This window comes from Amblyraja radiata, chromosome 1 (genome assembly GCF_010909765.2).
Source record: "Amblyraja radiata isolate CabotCenter1 chromosome 1, sAmbRad1.1.pri, whole genome shotgun sequence".
In the NCBI taxonomy this organism is placed as follows: Eukaryota; Metazoa; Chordata; class Chondrichthyes; order Rajiformes; family Rajidae; genus Amblyraja; species Amblyraja radiata.
This window is the reverse complement of record NC_045956.1, coordinates 2473489-2494323: the sequence shown is the minus strand read 5'-3', so window position 1 is coordinate 2494323 and position 20835 is coordinate 2473489. Positions and strand designations below refer to the sequence as shown.

Sequence of the window (20835 nt, the reverse complement as noted above, 5' to 3'; positions counted from 1 at the left end):
ACAAGGTCCAGCAGTTTACCTCTGTCCAGTTTCCAGCCTCTTCATTTAAGAAAGCAGGCACAATTTGTCAGAAAATGTTGGTAGCACTGTTATTTCTTGCTATTATTTTGGGGAAGCTCTTGATTTTCATGATAAACTGAGGGGGAATCATAGTTCAGTGATGCAAATTGGTACTGATAACCTATTGTAAAGGACAAAAGCTTTAATATGAACGCAGAATCTTGGAACTGTTCATATTGAGGAATTCAAAATGTCAATTCCCCACAGCCATCAGGCTATTAAACCTGGCTCGGACAAAACTTTGATTATTAATAACCAATTATCTGTTATTTGCACTTTATCATTTTATTTATTCATGTGTGTATATATTTATATTATAGTATATGGACACATTGATCTGTTTTGTAGTCAATGCCTACTATATTCTGTGTGCTGAAGCAAAGCAAGAATTTTATTGTCCTATCAGGGACACACAACAATAAACTCACTTGAACTTGAACTCAATCAGTTGCATTATTTTGTCTTGTAAATTGATGGCAGAAATATTTTGGTGCAGAAGAATTTCATTCTTGAATAATGCCTCCTTATGAATTCTGAATTTTTCAGAGTTAGGCAGTGGAAAATGAATGATGAATATGTATGTGTAGCCTTTGTATTCTGGCAGCAAATACATCCAATCAACAAAATAACCCATTGCCATCTTCTGCTAGGTTCCCAAGACTCAGCTGATTTAAAGTCACCTACCAAGCGGAGCACCCAGAAATATATTATCGAAGGCTTGACTGAAAAGTTATCCGTGATAATAGAACCCTGGGATAGATTGTTTGAAATCCTATCTATCGTGGCAATGAGGTGTGAGTGGCAGATGGACAAAGCAAACAGGTAAGAATTGTGAGCATTTTTATCATCCATTTTCTTGAATAAGAGTTACAGAAAAATTCTCTAGATTTCACTGCTGAATGCAACAGTCAGATTAAGTATTTTGCCTTTTATTTCAAGAGGAAAAAGTTTGTGATAATCAGTTGTCTACTAAAGCAATCTTCTAAACATTTGTCACTGTGTGAACTCCCAACTTTTAACCTTTGCAGTCTTAATTCTGATTGGTTTGGATAGGAATAGAGGGAAACAGTTCTTACTAGAAAATGGTTCGTGGACGAGAGGACATTTAAAATTTTGATAGGAAAATACAAAGGAGGTGTACAGAAAAAACCATTACTTGGGATCTAGAATATATTGTAAAAATGGTTGAAACTGCATGATTCAGCATATTTTCAAAGGGTTTTAGTTAGGGACGAGGGCCCAAAGGAAAGATCTGGGTATTGGAACTGACATGAATTGACATAGGTTTCATTGAGTGAATGACTGCCTCCAATGCTGTAATCATTCTATATCAAGCTGCAAATATTCATTTCCTGCACTTTAATTTTAGTGAACTGTATCTTCAAACGTATCTTCAAGCAGCTTTGTATAAACATAAAGATTATAAATGAACTTGAGGAATGATTGATTCTTAATTCATTTTTTAAAAACTGAATATGAATGTGCAACATAAACATTTCTTAAAAACAGACGATTCTGGTATAGTGTGGTTAAATTTTTTTGTACTTTTTAAATTATTGCAATCATTTAAGTTTTGGATTCTCTCGTTATTATTTCAGGAGTTGTGGTGAAATTCTGCACAGAATGAAAGATTTATGCAGATATATAAACAACTTTGATGATGAAGGCCACAGGAAATATAAGCATCAAGTTGTTTATTCCACCCTGTTGGTATTTTTCAAGAATGCATTCCAATATGTTAGTAGTATCCAGCCATCTCTATTTCAAGGTTAGTTAAGGAATTGCAAAGGAAATAACATTGTAGCAGACAGATCAAAATTAGTGTTCTTTTATTTACAGGAATTCCCTTATCAATTTTATCTGTATGTTGATGTTGGAAGCAAAGCATGAAAATTATGGAATAGGACGAGAAAAGATGTGTACTGGTACTATGATTTTAAAATTTAATGAACCGAAACAGAGAAGATGCATACATTCTTCATGAGATATAATAAGACATCACTACATTACTTATTGCAGAAGTGCCTCTTAGGTGCTGCTGAACGTGAACCAATGTTGACACAAAATCATTTGGATACAAATATATAAAATGTAATTGTAAAAGGTTTCTTGTGTCAATCACAAATATATAGAAAAATGGCTAGGAAAAAACATTATGTGGAAAATGTGGCCTGCAGGACCACTCCTATAATTTGCGAGTTCTGAACCTCAACAGATTGCAAATAGGCTGAGAAGTATGGTTTGCATGGTTTTAAGAAAACAAAATGTTGAGCTCTAATGCCTGGACCTTGTGTTCCATGTGCATGGCAGGAGGATGGATGAGTGTTACAATTTGGATGGGATCAGAATCCTTTCTCACAATAGATATTTTTGAAGAGATAAAAGTGTTAGTTAAAACCACTTCCTTCCTCCCCTCCAATTTAATGATATTTGCTTAACAGCTAGAATCTAAGCTTTATTTCTGTCGGCTTTTCCTAATTGTCTTGCGAGGGAGGGATGGAAGGTAGATATTTTTCAAGTATGTCTTGTTTTAAACCTGTGAATTATTGTTTTTTATATCATGATTACTGAAAAAAGATTAGCTTGACATCTTGTATACCCCCACGCTGCTTCCGGCTCGCGTTGCATCCCTCCATGGAGGTGGCCCATGCCATCTCTGGGCTTGCGCTGCTTCTAGGTTGGAACTCCTGCCCCTACCGTTGGCCCACACAGCGGCCGCTTCCAGGCCCGTATCTGCACCCTGGCAGCCTGTGGGCTGCAACCATTGAACTCTGCCAATCCTCGACTCTTCCCCCCCCCCCCCCCCCCCCCCCCCCGCCGCCAGCAGGCCATGGCCGTTAACTCGCCTGGATTCCAGGCCTAGTTCCTGACTGAAATCTGAAGAAAGGTCTTGATCCAAAACACCACCTATCCGTGTTCTACAGAGACCTGCTGAGATACTCCTGCACATGGTGTCCTTTTGAGTATTAACCAGCAACTGCAGATGTTTATATCTACTACTTATACAATAAACTGACACCATTCCTCCCCTCAATGGTCTGTTATAATGAGGTTACTCTATACTGAATTCTTGAAAGAAAATTTAATTCAATCCCAGAAAATGTCCTGTTAGTGAATAGCTGTTGAAATTATCTTTAATTTCCAAGTTCACAAAACCTTTCTTTCTGGTTCCAATCTGCAGATGTTCGTGATTTAAAAAAAAATGTATAGATAAATATATAAAGTAATGTAAGTGAATGTATTTTATCAATGAACAAGAAAGTTAGCAAGAATCAACATCAAAAACAATTAGGAGGAACGGCCAGGTGTGTTTGTTGATTTGAATGGTGTCTATCATAAAATGTGTTATGTGCCATTATTAATGTTAACATGGATTTTAATATCATATTTTAAGTTGTATATAATGCACTGTGAATCAAACAAATTTTAACAAAAATACCAGAATGATTTTGTTATTGTTTAAGAAGGAACTGCAGATGCTGGAAAATCTTCAATAGAAAATAGACAAAAATGCTGGACAAACTCAGCGGGTGAGGCAGCATTTATGGAGCGAAGGAAATAGACAAAGTTTCGGATTGCGACCCTTCTTCAGACTGAAGGAAATAGGCATCGTTTCGGGTCGAGACTTTTCTTGTTAATAGATGTTAATAATATTAGCATCTGTCACAGACTGTGAAGAAGGGTCTCGACCCGAAACATTGCCTATTTCCTTCGCTTCATAGATGCTGCCTCACCCGCAGAGTTTCTCCAGAATGATCTTGTTAAGTCATTTTGGTTGATGCACATTGGTTTAACATTTAAATCAACTTTCTTACCAGTGCCAAGCCCTTCCAGCAACCAGGTTCCTCTTATTTTATTGGATGATTTGTCAAATATCTATGGTGATGTGGATATTGATCGCAGTAAACATATTCATAAAAGACGAAAACTTGGAGATGGGAGAGAAAAAACATTGGTGAGTAATCTTGCATTACTGAATATTTCATTATTTTGGGAATTTTCTCTGTCTTTAATGGCCTGGTATCAGATGTTTTGCAGTGTTGTGATGTTATCTGCAGAAATTGGTCAGCTTCCATCAGTATACAAATGGCACCCTGTGATTCCTCTATCACTTTTCTTGATCTTGTAGTTGTCTATAGGTGATCAGACTATCCATCTGATATCAGTCAGATTAAACTGCGATTTCAATTAAAAAAAGGAAGACTAAAGTTAATATTATTAGCATCTGTCGCAGACTGCGTCTTGTAAATAATTCCAATTCCATCCTAATAATTTTATCAATTAAGTCTGGCTTGATTGTTGCATTGAAAGATCTTCATTAAAATCAATTTCTGATCAAACCTTAAATGAACCTTTCTACCATTTTCATTTTTCATATGCATCCACAAACTGCATTGTGTTGTTTTTAGTCAATTAAAACTAACATGTAATTGCAAATTGTCATATTCTTTGTGAATATTTTGACAGTCACCTATTAATATATTTTCAATTTCATTTTCCCTGTCAAATTTTCCTCAAAAAAAGAGTATGTGTTTTTAGTGGGAGCAGATAAAACTTTCCATTGGCAGTGATTGAATGCATTGCTATAATGACACCTTGGTGTATTTTATATTAGGAGAATTTGCAACAAGTTGAGCCAATTTTGCTTCTCTTATTTGATATATCAAGAATGGTAGATTGAAGTGTCATCACATGCTCAAACATTGATGTCAACATATTTTTATTTTTTTACTGGTTGATTTTTCCATTTGGTAAAACATAAAAATATGTTTCAGAGGAGAAATAAATTATCCCGTGTACCCTATTTTTCAGCAGACTTCCTCTGCATAGTGCAGAATACAAAATTGCACAGGCCTAATGTAGTATACTACTTTGTTGGTAACCTTTTCTACTTTGACACACCATTCAATTAACCATATTACTGGATAGTGCTTGATAGATTTAAAATACTGGGACATAGATTTAAAATACTGGGACATAACTTGAAGTCATCAGGTCACGGCCCATTTTGGATCTATCACTATTCCAAATTCCAAAATTGTTCTGTGCCTCCTGTGACAATGACATTCAAAAATAATATAAATCAGTTTAGCATTACAACGATATTCAAGATAAACGAAAGGGCATAGATTTGGGGTAAGGGTTATAGACAAGAATAAGGTTAGGGTCAGTTGACGTTGAATGACCTGGAACTGTTCATTGATGAGCATGGAAAAGGACCAGTAACTGGGTAGAAGGTGTTAACCTCTTCAGTAGATGATAAACCAGAGAGAAAATTGCTAGAAACACCTGCAGTTAGTGTCATAAGTAATATTCATTACTGCACGTGCTGGAATAAAGAGATAAAGTGCTGGACCCGAAATGTCACAACCTCCTCTCTAAATGTCACCTATCCATCTTTTCTGGAGATGTTGCCTGACCCGCTGAGTTACTCCAGCATTCTGTGTCATATGTAAAATGATTTATTTGACTTTTAAATTCTGAAGAAATCAATTTGTTTTTATTTCAGAGTTCAGATGATGAAGAATGTGCCGGCAAATTACGTAGCCGTCACATTGTTGTCAATAAGATTGAGCTGCCAAATTCAGTAGATGTGCTTGAGAGCTTTAAAGTTGCAAGAGAAAGTTGGGAGTTGCTGCATTCCCAAGAGGCTTTAGAAAAAGGTAGGACCGCTTCCATTCTGTTAAAGAAAGTAACCTCTCTCGGGAGGTTAAATACCTGAAGAGAAAGGGATTTTTTGGTATATCTGTCAAGATGAGAAATTGTGCACATTACTCCAAATGCGGCCTAACCAAAGTGCTATAAAGCCGCAACATGACTTTCTGGTCTTATATCCAGTGCCTTGACCGATGAAGGCAGGCATTCCATATACATTCTTTACCACTCTATCTACTTGTGTTGCCATTTTCAGGGTTTCAGGTCCTCAGGTTTTTCTATGTTTTACTTGGGGAGTACACTGAAAGGCTACATTAAGTATTTTTTATGATCTCACTGTCATGTTTAATTGTTGATATCGTATTTTATTTTATCCTTTGAGGTTTGAACTTATTTTTGAGGAACTGGTAATGTGTTTTTTAGTGGTAAAGTGTTTGCAAATAAATATTTTGAGCTTTGGAATACAACCAGAGTTTTTCTCAATCATTTAGGTGGCTCCCCTAATAAAGTTGGATTTAAACAATAACCAGCTTGCTAAATTAAAGTTAAGCTAAACTAAGCAATATAGAGAGAATGCATCAATTTGCCATAATGCCTATATTTGTTGCCAATAATAACATAAGGGCTAGGGATTAATTGCCCTAGAATTGTTTATTATTTTACATTAATTGCATTTGTCATTTTGTCATTCTTTTATATTCTATAATTTAATCTGAATTTTCTTCCCACTAGAATTCACGCGGACATGTATATCGTGGAAGACTGAAACCTGGCTATGGCTGAGAATATTTATAACTGACATGATAATATATCAGGTAAATTATTTGTCATCTTACTGTATGTGAGATTATACATCAACATTTTTTCAGAGGCAATGAGCCCCATTGGCAATTAACATTCCAAATTTATTAACGGAGGTTTGTTATCTCCTTAATAAATATTTTGTTTTAAACATTATTACTTGTGAATGTTGACATTCTTTGATTTTTCTTTCTTGATTTTTAACTGCAATGTGATCTGCATAATTTCTACTTTCCATTTGGTTAATTTGTCCTTTCATTTCTTGCCATTTACATTCCATCAATAAATTACATATGCTCCTTCAAATTAAACGTTCCGTATTTTCCTACATTACTGCTCTTTAGAATCCAAATTCATGACCTTGCAGAAACTCAAAATAATTGCGAATGTTTTTTTTTCTCTCTATGTAATCTCTTCTCCATAAGCATCACCCATCCTCAAACATTGTTTTGTAACAAAACTGCTTTTGCTGCCCTGAGGATGATATAAATAATGTGAAAGGTGAATTTTGTCACTTGCAGGCCAGACTGTGGTAAAGATAACACAAGTTCCTGGAGGTTTTCATGGGATTGAATTTTCCAGTTTATTTATCCTCTAGTTGTTGGTCTAGTACAGGAACTCTGTCACTCCTGCAGTCATTTTCTGGAATGTGTAGCACTCTAACTTAAAATGGAGTGATATTTTCTTTAATGTCCAATACTTTAACTCAGTCAAAAGATTCATAGGGAATTATTTTCAATCAGACACAATTTCTTAATTGTAGGTTTGAACTAATTCTTTAAGATGTATTGAGAGAGTATCCAGACATATTTGAACAGATATAAATGTGAGAATAAATTGGTTTTCAAATAGTTTTTAAATTAACATTTAACTACCCTTATTTAAGTAATAAACTTCTGCATTTCAGAGGTTTGCCATATTGACACTAGCACACCATCTGTTGGTGCAGCTCGCCATAGAACAGCAAATTATGTGCTCTTGAGGACAAGAAGGAATGGCAATAGATTTTAAAAAATAGGTGTTTTTTATATAAATGCACAGTACTTTATAGGAAAACAGCTCAGTTTTCTCTGCTCATTATAAATATTTCTGATTTCTACATTTTAATGTGTACATATTGTATTATTTACCTGATGTTCTTTACTTGGTTATATTTTTGTGTAAATATTGAAACTTTTGTTTGAAGGGTCAATATAGAAAAGCGATAAACAGTCTTCACCAGTTGGGTGCTCTTCAAGGAACCCAGCAGCATGTCATAAACCGGGGCACACTCGAACAGCAGAGGGCATTAATCCAAATGGCTGCCTGTCATTTTGCATTGGGAGAATACAGAGTAAGTTCACAATGGTATTTTTAAAAAACTTCGAGGACAGATTTTGCCTACCTACTTAACACAATTCAGATTTCATACAACATTATATTTCAAATCACAGCTAAATGGAAAATATAACAAAATGTTATGCCTTATCAAGTCTGACCACGAAAGCTGAGACATTGTTCTGTAATTCATTTTATATGAATATTTGATATTAATACTGTAAATGAAGAAATAAATTATTGTTGCTCTTCCTCTTGTATGAAACTAGATTGGCTACTTGATGAGGGGTTGTAGGCAGATGTAAAAATGAAATCCAGGACATAATACATAAAGTTTATATTCGAATGAAGAATTTACTGTTTTGCACGCTTGGGGAAGAGACTACATTTTCTGGTTTGTGTTCAAAGATTTAATTGTGTTCAATGATTAGTAAGATTAATAAAACACACAATTTAAATTGATTCAAAAAATAATTAGATACATCCCAAAATTATATATGATTGAAAAGAGTTGGTAGGAAGATTTGAACAGTTTCGGAAAAAAATTCATGTTCTTACTTAAACTGCCAAATTGCTTTAATGGATTTAAAACATATTTTTCTCACTATTTGAAAAGTCTGCAAATCAATTGAAAATGTGGTAAAGGTTATCCTTGAATCTGAATTTTGTTTCCTTCTACAGATGACATGTGATAAGGTGTTGGATGTTATGTGTAGCATCATTCCATGTACACAGGATGTGGTGAAGGTACAGGAGGAAATTCCAAAAGTGAAACCTAGATTCAGAAAAGGTAAGGAGCACAGCTATCTAGTCGTACAACACAGGAACAAGCCCTTTATCCCATCAAATGCACCATCTCACATTTTTTGGGATGACATTTTTTTCACCGCCCAAATAACCAACTGATCAATCTGGTTCTGTAGTTGAAGACTAGCTATGCCACTATCCACAACACTGAAGTCCATTCTAAAACATCTGTATAAGCCTGGTTGCCACACTTCATCACCTCTTCGAAAAATTCCGTCAAATTGGTCAAACAGGACCTAATAACAAAGCCAACCTGTCGTGTCTGATCAATCACTGCTTCTTCAAATGCAGGTTTGAATTTTTCCCCATAATTTTCATACAACTAATGTTAAAATGATAGACCTTTAATTATTTGGCTCATCCCAGTGGCCCTGATTGTGTAAAGATGCCATGTTCAATGTCCTTTGATCATCTTGCACCTCTTCTGCCTTCTGACGCCCGAGAAAGTAGGTGCAGGAGTAGGCCATTCGGCCCTTCGAGCCAGCACTGCCATTCAATATGATCAATTAGTACCCTATTCCTCCTTTTACTCCATATTCTTTGATTCCATTAGCCCTAAGAGCTATATCTAACTCTCTTTTGAAAACATCCAATGAATTGGCCTCCACTGCCTTCTGTGGCAGAGAATTCCACAGAATCACAACTCTCTGGGTGAAATCGGTTTTCCTCTTAAATTGTGACCCTTGGTTCTGGACTCTCCCAACATCGGGAACAGCTAGTCTGTCCAATCCCTCAAGAATTGTATTTGTTTCTATAAGATTCCCTCTCATCCTTCTAAATTCCAGTGAATAGAAGCCCAGCCGATCAAATGTCAGTCGCACCATCCCGGGAATTAACCTGGTGAATCTATGCTCTACTCCCTCAATAGCAAGAATATCCTTTCTCAAATTTGGAGACCAAAATTGCACACAATACTCATGGTGCGGTCTCACCAGGGCCCTTACAACTGCAGAAGGACCTCCTTGCTCACAAACTCAAATCCTCTCGCCATGAAGACCAACTTTCTTTAGCTTTCTTCACTGCCTGCTGTATGTGCATGCTTACTTTAAGTGACTGATGTACAAGCACACCCGGGTCTCGTTGCACCTCCCCTTTTCCTAATCTGACACCATTCAGATAATAATCTGCCTTCCTGTTCTTGCCACCAAAGTGGATAACCTCATATTTATCCACATTATACTGTATCTGCCAAACATCTGCCCACTCGCCCAACCTATCCAAGTCACCCTGCAGCCTCATAGCACCCTCCTCGCAGCACACACTGCCGCCCAGCTTTGTGTTATCTACAACCTTGGAGATGCCACATTTAAGACAAAGATAAATAGGGTTTAAGATATTAAGAGAATCAAGGGACTTGGGGTTAATGCAGGAAATTGACAAGGAAATTTAAGGTCGGACATTTTATTATGAATGATAGAGCTTATGAATAAATGGTTGAATTGCCTCTCCATTTCAATAGACAATTTCCTTTGTTTTTAATATTTTTTTTAAGTGGAGGGACATATATTCTGCAGATTATGTATGTATCTACAGTCTACAGCCTACTGATGTTTACATTTTTCTTTTTTAACCCATTTGCTTTTTAGGTTCAGATCTTAAGCTCTTGCCATGTACTAGCAAAACTATGATGCCATATTGCCTTCAGCTGATACTGGCTTGCTTTAAGGTAAGATGATTAAACATGAGCTCATGCTTCAGTGTAACAATAGTCCATAGAATTTACTCTTAATCATAATTAAGGATTTGAAAGGCGTCTATAAAAAACATCAGGTAGTTAGGGTGGAGACACAAGGAACTGCAGGTGCTGGAATCTTGAGCAAAACACAAAATACTGGAGTAATGCTGACTTTGTGTGTAGTTGAAGCAGCACAGAACTTCCGAGAGTTAGCAGCTGATGTACAAAAACTGACAATGGAGTAATCAAATTTTGAAATGCTTATATAAAGATTTTTTTTAGGTTTTAGAGCTAAGTGGGATTAGAGGGTGGGGAGGAGCAAGGTCAGAAAGGGAAAGTGGATGAATGAGGTGTTTCAAGTGCTTATTCAAACGCTTGCTATGTGTTGTTTATTCTGACCTTGTTCTTGCATGTAGCTGTTGATGCGTGATGTTTTTCTATCAAAGACCACAGTATAATCATAATCATGATCAAAAACATAATTTCTCCCAATTCCATCTCGGACCTCTCTTACTCCCTCATCTCCTGGTTGCTAAAGCCAAACTAGTATCCATTTTGTTGCTTATTTAGGAAGAACGTACGTACGAGGCACGGAAATAAGAATAGAAGTAGATGCAAGGATGGTTACAAAAAAAGACACTGCAGTAATTCAGCAGTCAGGCAACATCTCTGGAGAACATGGATAGGTGATGTTTCAGGTCTGGACCCTTCCTCGTACTCAATGGCCAAGTCAGACTCAAGAGCCAAGTCTGAAGAAATAGAAACTTTTGGTAGACCATCACAATGCAGTGTTTTTACCAAATAAACTATCCAGGGCAGTTTTTTGTTGTTGTTGTCGGAACCACAACCTGTACATTTACTCTGCAAATGCAGTGGCAATAGAAACTGTGTCTGGCTCATAACCTACACTTCCCAGCAGAGCTATTGAACAGTGCCAGGAATTGAAATGCTAGCTCATATTTCCCCACCCTAGCCCAAAGCATTAGTACTGTATTTAATCCTCATGCTGATGTCAGATAACACAGTGGAAACTGGTTATTTATTCAGCGGATTTCAGGTCAGTAGCTGCCGACATATGTTGCTGCTGTTGCTGTACACCTGTTGGGGTTTTACCAGGATTTACATACCTGAAAGACCTGCTAGGAATACCTTTTGCAATCTCCAGGCGTAGTATGTTCCATCAGTTTCACGTTTGCTTTGTGATAGGTTAGATGCCCCCAAAAAAACAACTGATCATTAACCTAATTTATGGAACGTTGTATAGGAATTGTTTGCTGTTTTTACCAATATAGTGTGGGTACCACATTAAATAAATGAACCTCAGTATTTTAAAATCCAGGTTTACTCGGGATATGACCGATTCAGTTCCTGAGAATTTACAAGTTAGAAATGTGGCCACCTGGCAACATACTAAAATAAACAATTAGGCCAACCAAGGGCAGCGTTTAGTTAAGCCAGTGCGTTTACTCAACCGTTCACTGCAAATCGAGCACCCACTGAGTTTCTCCAGCACTTTTGTCGATCCCCAATGTCAGATGTCTGTAGCCCAGCAGCAGCTGGCAAATTCACCCTGACTCACCCAAAATCTCATTTGTATGAATGAGCTGTACATAAGTCGGGTGTTTATAACCTGGGGAAGACCTGCAGATGTCAAAAATCCCTTTAGTTCGTTCATGTACATTAAAAAGATTCTAAAATCCCTTTAATAGTACCCTGGCAAATGCTTCACTTGCCCCCAAAAAACAATGGTTCATTGACCTAATTTGTGGAACTTTCTGTGTAGGAGTTGTTTGCTGTTTTTGCCTATACAGCGATGAATGCATATCAATAAATAATTAGCTGTAATTTTTTTTGAGACATGCCGTAGATTTGCGAGGGCAATGCACACATGCATATTCAAATTATTATGTTTTATCACCCCTTCATTGTTGTCTTTGCAAAATAACCTACAGTCACATATACAATGCAAGGTAAATAGATTGCTACAAACTGAAATGGGGACTGTATTCCCAGCCAAGTCTTTGCAGTGATTACAAAATCTGTGCATCGTCAGCTCAAATCATCTTTACAAAAGAACCTCCATCTACATTTTCGATAGAAGGTAAATTAATGAGCACAGACTGAAAGAGGGACTCGATTCTCACCCAAGTTTTTAAACCAAGGTTGAATAGGTATTTACATTTAGCAGTTTGATACCAAATGTGTAAAGATGACAATTATGTATATTGGAAGTAGTGTGCTATTCACTGTTCTTTATTTCTGTTAACCCATTCAATGCCATCCGGAAGATTTGACAAGTAATTTTTGTTTTGCAGCTGAGAGCCTTTACAGACATCCGAGATGATCTAGCGTTGGGTCATGCGGTTGTACTGTTACAATTGGACTGGCCTCGAGGAGAGAACCTTTTTCTCAAAGCTGTTGATAAAATCTGTCAACAAGGGTCTTTTCAGTATGAAAATTTCTTCAATTATGTCACAAGTATCCTTTGTATATACAATAAAGTCTGGTTGTACCATTCTGTTTATTAATTATATTTAATAGGAATGGAGCCTTGTCGTAACCTGGGGACTGTCTGTATGTCTTAGGAAGCATGTCATTCCTAATGGGCCTATCCCACTTAGGCGACTTTTTAGGCGACTACAGGAGACTATGCAGTCGCCACATGTTCGCAGGTGGTTGCCGGGGAGTCGCCTTCATGGTCGTGAGGAGTTCCTGCATTCTGGGAACTAGTGGCCTCATTCTGGTCGCCGTGAATTTTTCAACATGTTTCAACATTTCAACTTGTTGAAAAATTAGCGGCGACTGGAATGAAGCCACCCTGGAGAATCCTCGAGCTGTAGGTGGGTCGCCAGGAGGACCTAATGGGTTGCCTGGAGGTCGAAGGTTCTCGGAGGTTCTCGTAGGTTGTAGCCGGTGTTGACCGGTGAATTTCATTGGCTCATAGGGAAAAAAAAAGGTAAGCAGTAGTTTTCAGAACCAAGGATAACCGATCGGTAATGTTGAATGCCGAGCTTCACAGCCGTGTATCTCTGGCTTCTTCAAAATTGTCTCCACTCCTTCTCCCCCTTCTCCCCCCTCTTTTAAAGGACTTACCGTACACTGCTTTAGCCGTCTTTTTACAGCGCCAACCTTCCTGTTCATCGCGGTGTGTGTCTGTTTCACCTTGGCTTTGCACCGTTTTTAGACAGTGCTACCCCCGCCTGCCCTGTCTCCAGCCTGCATAACGGGCTGGTGAAGAAAGTGATGTGTGTGTGTGTGTTCCACTCTGACAGTCGCTGGTCCAGTTGCCGGTTTTTCAGGTGACTACCGGCAACTTGACAGTGGTCGCCGGCAGTCTGCTGAAAAATCGCCCAAGTGGGAGAGGTCCATAAGAAACTTCACTTTTTTGTGGTTTTCTTGACAATGTTAGGACGTATAGGCAGCTTATGTTTTGTATCTTCTGCTTTGTATTGGTAATGCGGTTTTTCTCATCTCTTTGTAGATTTTAACTTAATTTCTCAAATGAACCTGTTGTATGTGCTCCTTGAATTGGGAACTGTTTTTATATTCACATTTGTTTTTCACTTAACTCTAGGGCTACTTTTATTATCTAATTAAGTCTTTACTATTGTTTTGAGACTTTTTTCAGCTGTTCTTAATCATATTTAATGATGTTTCGTGTCTTCTGCAAATATTTATTTGCCTTTTTGGAGGTGTATTTTCTTTTCTTAACACAATCTTTTTTATTCTTATTTCTGACCTCTGGTTCTTTGTGGCTCAATGCTAACTTGTTTCTTTAGTTTCACGGCCCAATTTTAGGGGTTGGAACATGTTGACGGGATAGATAGTTGAATGGATAGCAAATTGGTTAAACAGTAGAAAATAGAGAATTGACACTATTTCCGTGCATGAAGCTCTGACATGAAGGGCATTGTTAACCAGATGGTGTATCGAAATTTGGATCATCCTTCCATGGGAAATAATTAAGGCAAATAGTTTAATTACATTCCAAAGGGAACTGAATTTGGATACAAATAAATTGGTAATGAAAAGATGTGCTGAAAATGAGAGACTTGGTAGTTAAAGTGAGAGAAGACTGAATAGAGTGAAACACCAGCATGGATCAGTTAGGCCTAGTGGCTTATTTCTGCATTGTATATAATCTGTATAATTTGTTAAACTGTTTAGATCTCATTATATAAACATGATATTTTTGTACGTGTAAATTCTCCCAAAGAACAAATAAGATTGGGTGGTAGAATTAACGAGGTACAAAATAGAATTGATAGTTGTCCTTAACATCACCCACAGACATTGATATGTTGGAAGAATTTGCTTATCTTAGAACTACAGAAGGTGGTAAAATTCATCTTGAACTGTTGCCAAATCAAGGCATTCTCATAAAGTGAGTAATGTGCTGTAAGGCTGCGATTCTGGTGTGCACTGTGATTGAAAGGTTGAAGTTTCTGTCTGAAGGGAAACGGTGCTGGGAGTTAAACCCCAAACCCAAAGCCTGATTTTTACAACTATTTGGGAATATCAGTGATAGTTTTTTCAGTTTTTACTGTATTTATTTAAAAAAAAAATTTTGTTAAATCATGTAAGCAGACTTTTTTTCCCTCATTTTAGTGGCAGTCTAATTATTTCCCAAAGTAACTTATTAACCTATCCAGGGACTGCAGTATAGGATTTAGTTGTGGTAGTTTAATGGCTCATCTGTGGATAAAACTCCTTTGGGAAAATGCTGAAAAGCTGGGTTTTAAAAAAACATATTTCACTATGTCATTGATGCCTTGATGATCCAAGTACTCGTGTAAAACTGGTTAAGAAATGTGTGTGCATGTGTGAGAGTGTATGTGTATATGCGGATGCATATATCCAAAAGTGGATTTCTAATCCAACTAAATGGAATTGCAGGTAAGGTTAGTTTTTCTCCAGCTTGGCAAATTAGTATTTCTTGAGAGCTTAAGAGTACAGGGAATTTGAACAATAATTAACTAACCAGTTGAGAAACTTTTAGAAACCGTGAGGAATTCCACTTGTTTGGGAGATTAATGCGTTATTGAAATCACTTCTTTGTTGAAGTCTGTTTGTTAACTCACTGTTCCTGTTTTTACATTTGGGCAGCTGATATAGTTGACTTGAATAGACTGAAGAGTACTAGTGTTTATTCTTTATTCTTTATTCTTTGGAGATCCATTCTTTATTCTTTGGAGCGCAGAAGGTTAAGGGGGGACTTGATAGAGGTTTTTAAAATGATGAGAGGGATAGACAGAGTTGACGTGGAAAAGCTTTTCCCACTGAGAGTAGGGAAGATTCAAACAAGGGGACATGACTTGAGAATTAAGGGACTGAAGTTTAGGGGTAACATGAGGGGGAACTTCTTTACTCAGAGAGTGGTAGCTGTGTGGAATGAGCTTCCAGTGAAGGTGGTGGAGGCAGGTTCGTTTTTATCATTTAAAAATAAATTGGATAGTTATATGGATGGGAAAGGAATGGAGGGTTATGGTCTGAGCGCAGGTATATGGGACTAGGGGAGATTATGTGTTCGGCACGGACTAGAAGGGTCGAGATGGCCTGTTTCCGTGCTGTAATTGTTATATGGTTATATGTTGAGAAGTAGGAATTAATCTACACGTTTAATGCAAGTGGTGTTGATGTAAGGAAAACAGTTGTATATTTACTTTTAGCAAAATAGTTTGGGAGTTGTGTTTGGAAATAGCTGAAATATTTTCCTCTCTTTACAGAAAGTTTTGAAACTTAAATATGATAGTTGAGAGTGTAAGGGTGATATTTGGGACTGTTAAATGAAACAGGCATGTATGTTCATAGCTATCTGTATCCAGTTCTCATAATCTTACTCCTTAACCTAATATTACAAATCCCCCTGAAATCATCGATATTTTCTAAACAATTGACCAAACATGGGAAAAGAAACGGTGAAAAGAGTCCACGTGGATAGCTCTAAAATAGGTGGTATTGACAATAAGGATGAAAAATTCTGTTACAAATCTTGAACATTGACATATATACAAATCACAATTTCAATCTTTCTAAATAATTTTTAAAAATATTAAAAGCTATTCTGAAATCAATAATCTTTGATGCCTGAAATATGCTTTTTAGGGAGCCAGTATAGTATAAAAGTATTGAGAAGATTGGAGCAAAGATGGATCTTAGTGTGGTGGTGCCACATGGATATCAAGGATGTACAGGCTTCATAGTACTGTATACTTGAATTTGCTGTGCTTGTCACTTTGTCTATTGTGGAAGCAAGCACCTGGTAACATTGCCTCCCACCCATGTTATACTAGTTACAGCTCTTATGGATAGCAGAGAGAAAAAATCACTGATATGGACAAAGTAGTAGTTTTCTGTTGACCATATCATATAAAGTCTAGTTGTCCTTTTACCTTGTTTATTCGAATCCAGTTATTCTGTTGGAAAACATGAGCTAAGAAGTAATGCACCCACTCGTATACATTTCCTCAATATTTCTTTCTGCAATGAACCAAACATTTAGTCAGGTGCACTGGATGTAAATGAAAATTCAGGAGAGAGTGACACATGAAGGGAAAATTGCCGAAAGCGTTGAGAACAATCCTTTGTTGCATTTGTCAGAGGAGAGACGCAGGGTAGTGAATCTGCAGGAAGAAAGCAGAAAGTTTTGCTCCAGTTCTTAAATCGATGTAATGATTAATTGTATGCACCTTTTGTGGAAATATCCGTCTAGTAATTTTAATACAGGCAATAAAAATGTGTACAAATGTTCTGTGTTTTGTTACAAATGCTACAATTAATTAATTAATTAATTTGCATGTTGTTTCAAATTATTGATGCTTATATTTCTGGAATGTGTACTGTATGTGTATTAATCAGTATGTTGGTGTTTTTTGATGCCCCAGGTAATTGGTGAAACTTATGAATTTCAATTTTATAACACACTCAGTTCACTTCCAGTTATTTATTTTCTCATATTGGTAACAGGTAGAGAGATTTGTGCTATTAGGTGACAATGTGTGAGTGTTGAATGTACTGTTGATGTTTACTGTTTTCAAGGAATTCTAGCCCTCCACTGGGGTTACTTCCACAGGAGTTCAAACTGCAGCCCAGCAGTCAGGCAGCTGACAGGTACCATACGACCTGTTCGTCATGTGCTGTGTTTGTCACCATGTTAATCCATGGGTTTTTAAATATTTTTTTTTCTATTTACACTATCCATGATTTAAGCATCATACCATACATACAATGATCATTTTAGTTATTAGTGCTTCACAAAATGCAATTGCTATGAGACTTTTTCAGTACAGTTTTTTTAAAAGCGCCCTTAATGACTGTGTTTTGTTTTGTAAAATGGATGCAAGAAGGGAGCATTTTTCAAAGTAACAACAAAATGTTGTGCTTTAGTTAGAAAGAATGAATGTTTAATCGTTTTTTTGCAAAGGCTTTCTAAATATTATTTTCTTAAAAATGTCAGTTAGTGCAAATATTCTTCAGACAACTATTTACAAAAATTCAGTAAAATATTCAAATTATAAATGTCCTTTCTATATTGTATGTATATGTTATCAAATTGTATTTGTTAACTTTTAAAAGCTAGAATTTAAGTTATCCACAGCTGACAGGAATGTAAACAGATAGATGATGTGCCTATTTCATTTCTGTTCCAGACATCATACCGTAACCCGGGGTATCACAAAGGGAGTAAAGGAGGACTTCCGGTTAGCAATGGAGCGACAGGTTTCTCGTTGCGCAGAAAACCTAATGGTTGTGTTACATAGATTTTGTATTGCTGAGAAGATCATATTACTCCAGACCTTGATGTGAGGGATATTATTAAACTCTTTCTTTTAGAATATATGGATGGTTATGTCATTCTGTCTTTTGCTGTTGTGGATGAAAGATGTACTGAATTTTCAACATTAATGTTCACCTAAGCAGAATTCAAGCAAAGACAGGAAAGTACATTTTATTTCCAGCTCCACTGATGTTACCAATATACTAATTCTTAAAGTGCTCCACTTTTGACGAGTGTGTGCATTCATTAAAGCTCGAGGTCGCTGTGCTAAAAGACTAGAGTATTTTTCATTCCATTTTTTGCCATTGAATGGCACCATTCTGGGCAGATCTCCAGTTATGTGTGGAGGAAATTTCACAACGGATCAGCAGTTTGCTTTAGCCTCAAGTCCCATCCTCAGAAGAACACACTCAACTCACCAATGTCCATTTCTGTATTTATTGCACCAGGTTACTAAATCACTGACTGTCAGATCTTTGGAAAATTATTGTCATATTAGTATTGTGCATTTAACATCACACCAAAGCCTTTGGTTGGTTTTCCTTAGGAGATACCAGCAGAAGTAGTATTTTCTATTTCTCTATCACTCACGAGCTTAAGATGAAAGGAGAATGCTGTAATTCTTTATTTCTGATCCATAATATAATGATAAAACTGAAAATCAGAGATCATATATTAACATTCATCCCAGTATTCAGCCTGCCTTGTATTAAGAGAAAATTTTATTAGCATATCAGTTACAATTCCAAAAGTAGTGCAATTCTGTCAAGGGCCTCGACCCGAAACGTCACCTATTCCTGTTCTTTAGAGATGCTGTCTGACCCGCTGAGCTACTCCAGCTTTTTGTGTCTATCTTCTGTTTAAACCAGCATCTGCAGTTCCTTCTTACACATTATCCAGTACTACTACAGATTAATCAACATTGTCCAGGCAGAATACCTCTTTCTGAAGGTACACAAAATTGCTGGGGAAACTCAGCGGGTGCAAACCTCTTTCTGAAGTTTGTTTTTCCCCATTTGTCCATGTTGTATAATGCTGAAACTCGTATCTAAAATTATTTGCTTCTAAAGAAATTGTGCATTTTGTTTCCAATGTTTTTCTTCTAGCCACAGACACAGAAATAATAATTCCTCTTAATATCAGAAATAGCATCGCATAACTTATTTACTGTGGCAGGGATCTTGAAATAAATATTTCTGAAGGAAATGTAGGATGTTTTGAAAAATCATCAAACTATGCTGTTGTACATTTGATAATGATTATAGGTTAAAGACTTTTTAAGTTTATTTTTTATAATTTTACACTTGTGAAATGTTGTGAATTTGGAATTAACAGCTAAGATTGGTGATCCTAGTGTAAACATTTTTCCACTTATGCGGACCTTCCTCAAAGTAATATCAGTTAAATGTTTAAATTAATCACTTTATAAATTTTCCAATTTTGTTTACAACTAAAGGCTGATGTAATGAAAAAGGTTAAAAATGTTTTTAAAGTTATTGTCTTTCTTGCATTGGACACCAGCTATATCTGATGATCAGTATTAATTACACAACCATAACTTGGTAGAACTTGTTTAAACTTTTTTTGTTATTTATCCAGGTATGTAACATCATGACAGTTGATTGAGATAACATTCAGACATTCCAAGTCCAGATCTTCAGTGAACTGCAATAGGCTGGGTCCAGAGTTGTAGGACAAGTATTTGTTTGATCAAAATATTTGGAGTATGTGCCTGCGATAACCTCTTGCAGCAAACCTCCAAAATTAAAATGGTATCAATTTTAATAACCATTCCAAGGCAATTATATTTCAGAGAATCATTAAAAAAAACCATTTGCAATGAATGTTTGCTTATAAAGAGGAAGGGTGATCCTATCTGAAAATGATTTTGAGAGAAAGGGAACACTCCACTTTGGGTATCAGAATGTGAGGCACAGGGACTAAAATCTTCACACGATTTAAGCCTCCAGCATTACATTTTATTCTCAGATTTGTATCTATTCAATTTATTTATGTGTGAGATATTCTGTTTAATTGGTTAAACTGCCAAAGCTGATGCCCAGAGCTTTAGTAGAACAGTGACTCATGATAGTGTGAATTTAAGATGCAAAAGGTAGATTATTTTACAGACCGATTAACTATTTATTTTTTGTGTGTATTGTCATTTGAAGGCAGTGTGGGTCTCCTAATCACCAGAAAATATTTATTTTTTGTCGAATTCTTGTACAAATGTATAGAACACTTGTTAGTTTTTATGGAAAGCTTTTTCTGAAAAAAAAACGCCTTTTGTTGATTTGTTGAAATTGGGACATAACTGTCTTTTTCTCCTATGACAATTAAAGGTATGAAATGTATAACATCTAAAGTTTAAATATATTTCTTGAATATGTGATTCAAAATAAAATCTGGCAAACTGATAGCCATTTTCCCCCCTCCATAAACAAAGCTTAATGCACTTAGTAAATTATATAAAACAATAATTTCTCCAGTGTTCACTGACAGCAGCTTTTTGTAGTTCTTGGTAATCTTGATGGTCAGTCAGTTGTTCACGGTATTCCTGAAGTCTGATGCAAGAGCATAAAATTGTAGAGCATTATAGTGGCAGGGAATCAGTCTGAACAAACTTGGAAACAGTTGAAGCCTGGCATTCATAATATGTGACATGTGGCTATACAAAACCTGGCTGTTAGAAATTGTTCTAGTCCGCAAACAGATTCCATTTATATTGTAGAACCCTCTAGCC

The 20835-nt window shown here is 36.5% G+C and overlaps 1 protein-coding gene across 2 annotated transcripts in view; it reads left to right on the top strand.

Moving 5' to 3' along the window:
• Positions 1–20511, top strand: part of ints10 (integrator complex subunit 10) — a 38864-nt gene extending 18353 nt beyond the window's left edge. The window contains exons 7-19 of one of the 2 annotated variants that reach the window (XM_033013161.1): positions 711–882; positions 1659–1828; positions 3879–4015; positions 5570–5723; positions 6448–6530; positions 7703–7849; positions 8515–8623; positions 10227–10306; positions 12631–12793; positions 14606–14699; positions 17354–17425; positions 17965–19043; positions 19094–20511. In XM_033013161.1, the coding sequence (XP_032869052.1) occupies positions 711–882; positions 1659–1828; positions 3879–4015; positions 5570–5723; positions 6448–6530; positions 7703–7849; positions 8515–8623; positions 10227–10306; positions 12631–12793; positions 14606–14699; positions 17354–17425; positions 17965–18121 (1538 nt within the window). In that variant the 3' untranslated portion in view covers positions 18122–19043; positions 19094–20511. The remainder of the gene's footprint in view (positions 1–710; positions 883–1658; positions 1829–3878; positions 4016–5569; positions 5724–6447; positions 6531–7702; positions 7850–8514; positions 8624–10226; positions 10307–12630; positions 12794–14605; positions 14700–17353; positions 17426–17964; positions 19044–19093) is intronic. The other variant, XM_033013229.1, reaches the window with a different exon arrangement.
• Positions 20512–20835: the final 324 nt, after the last annotated feature.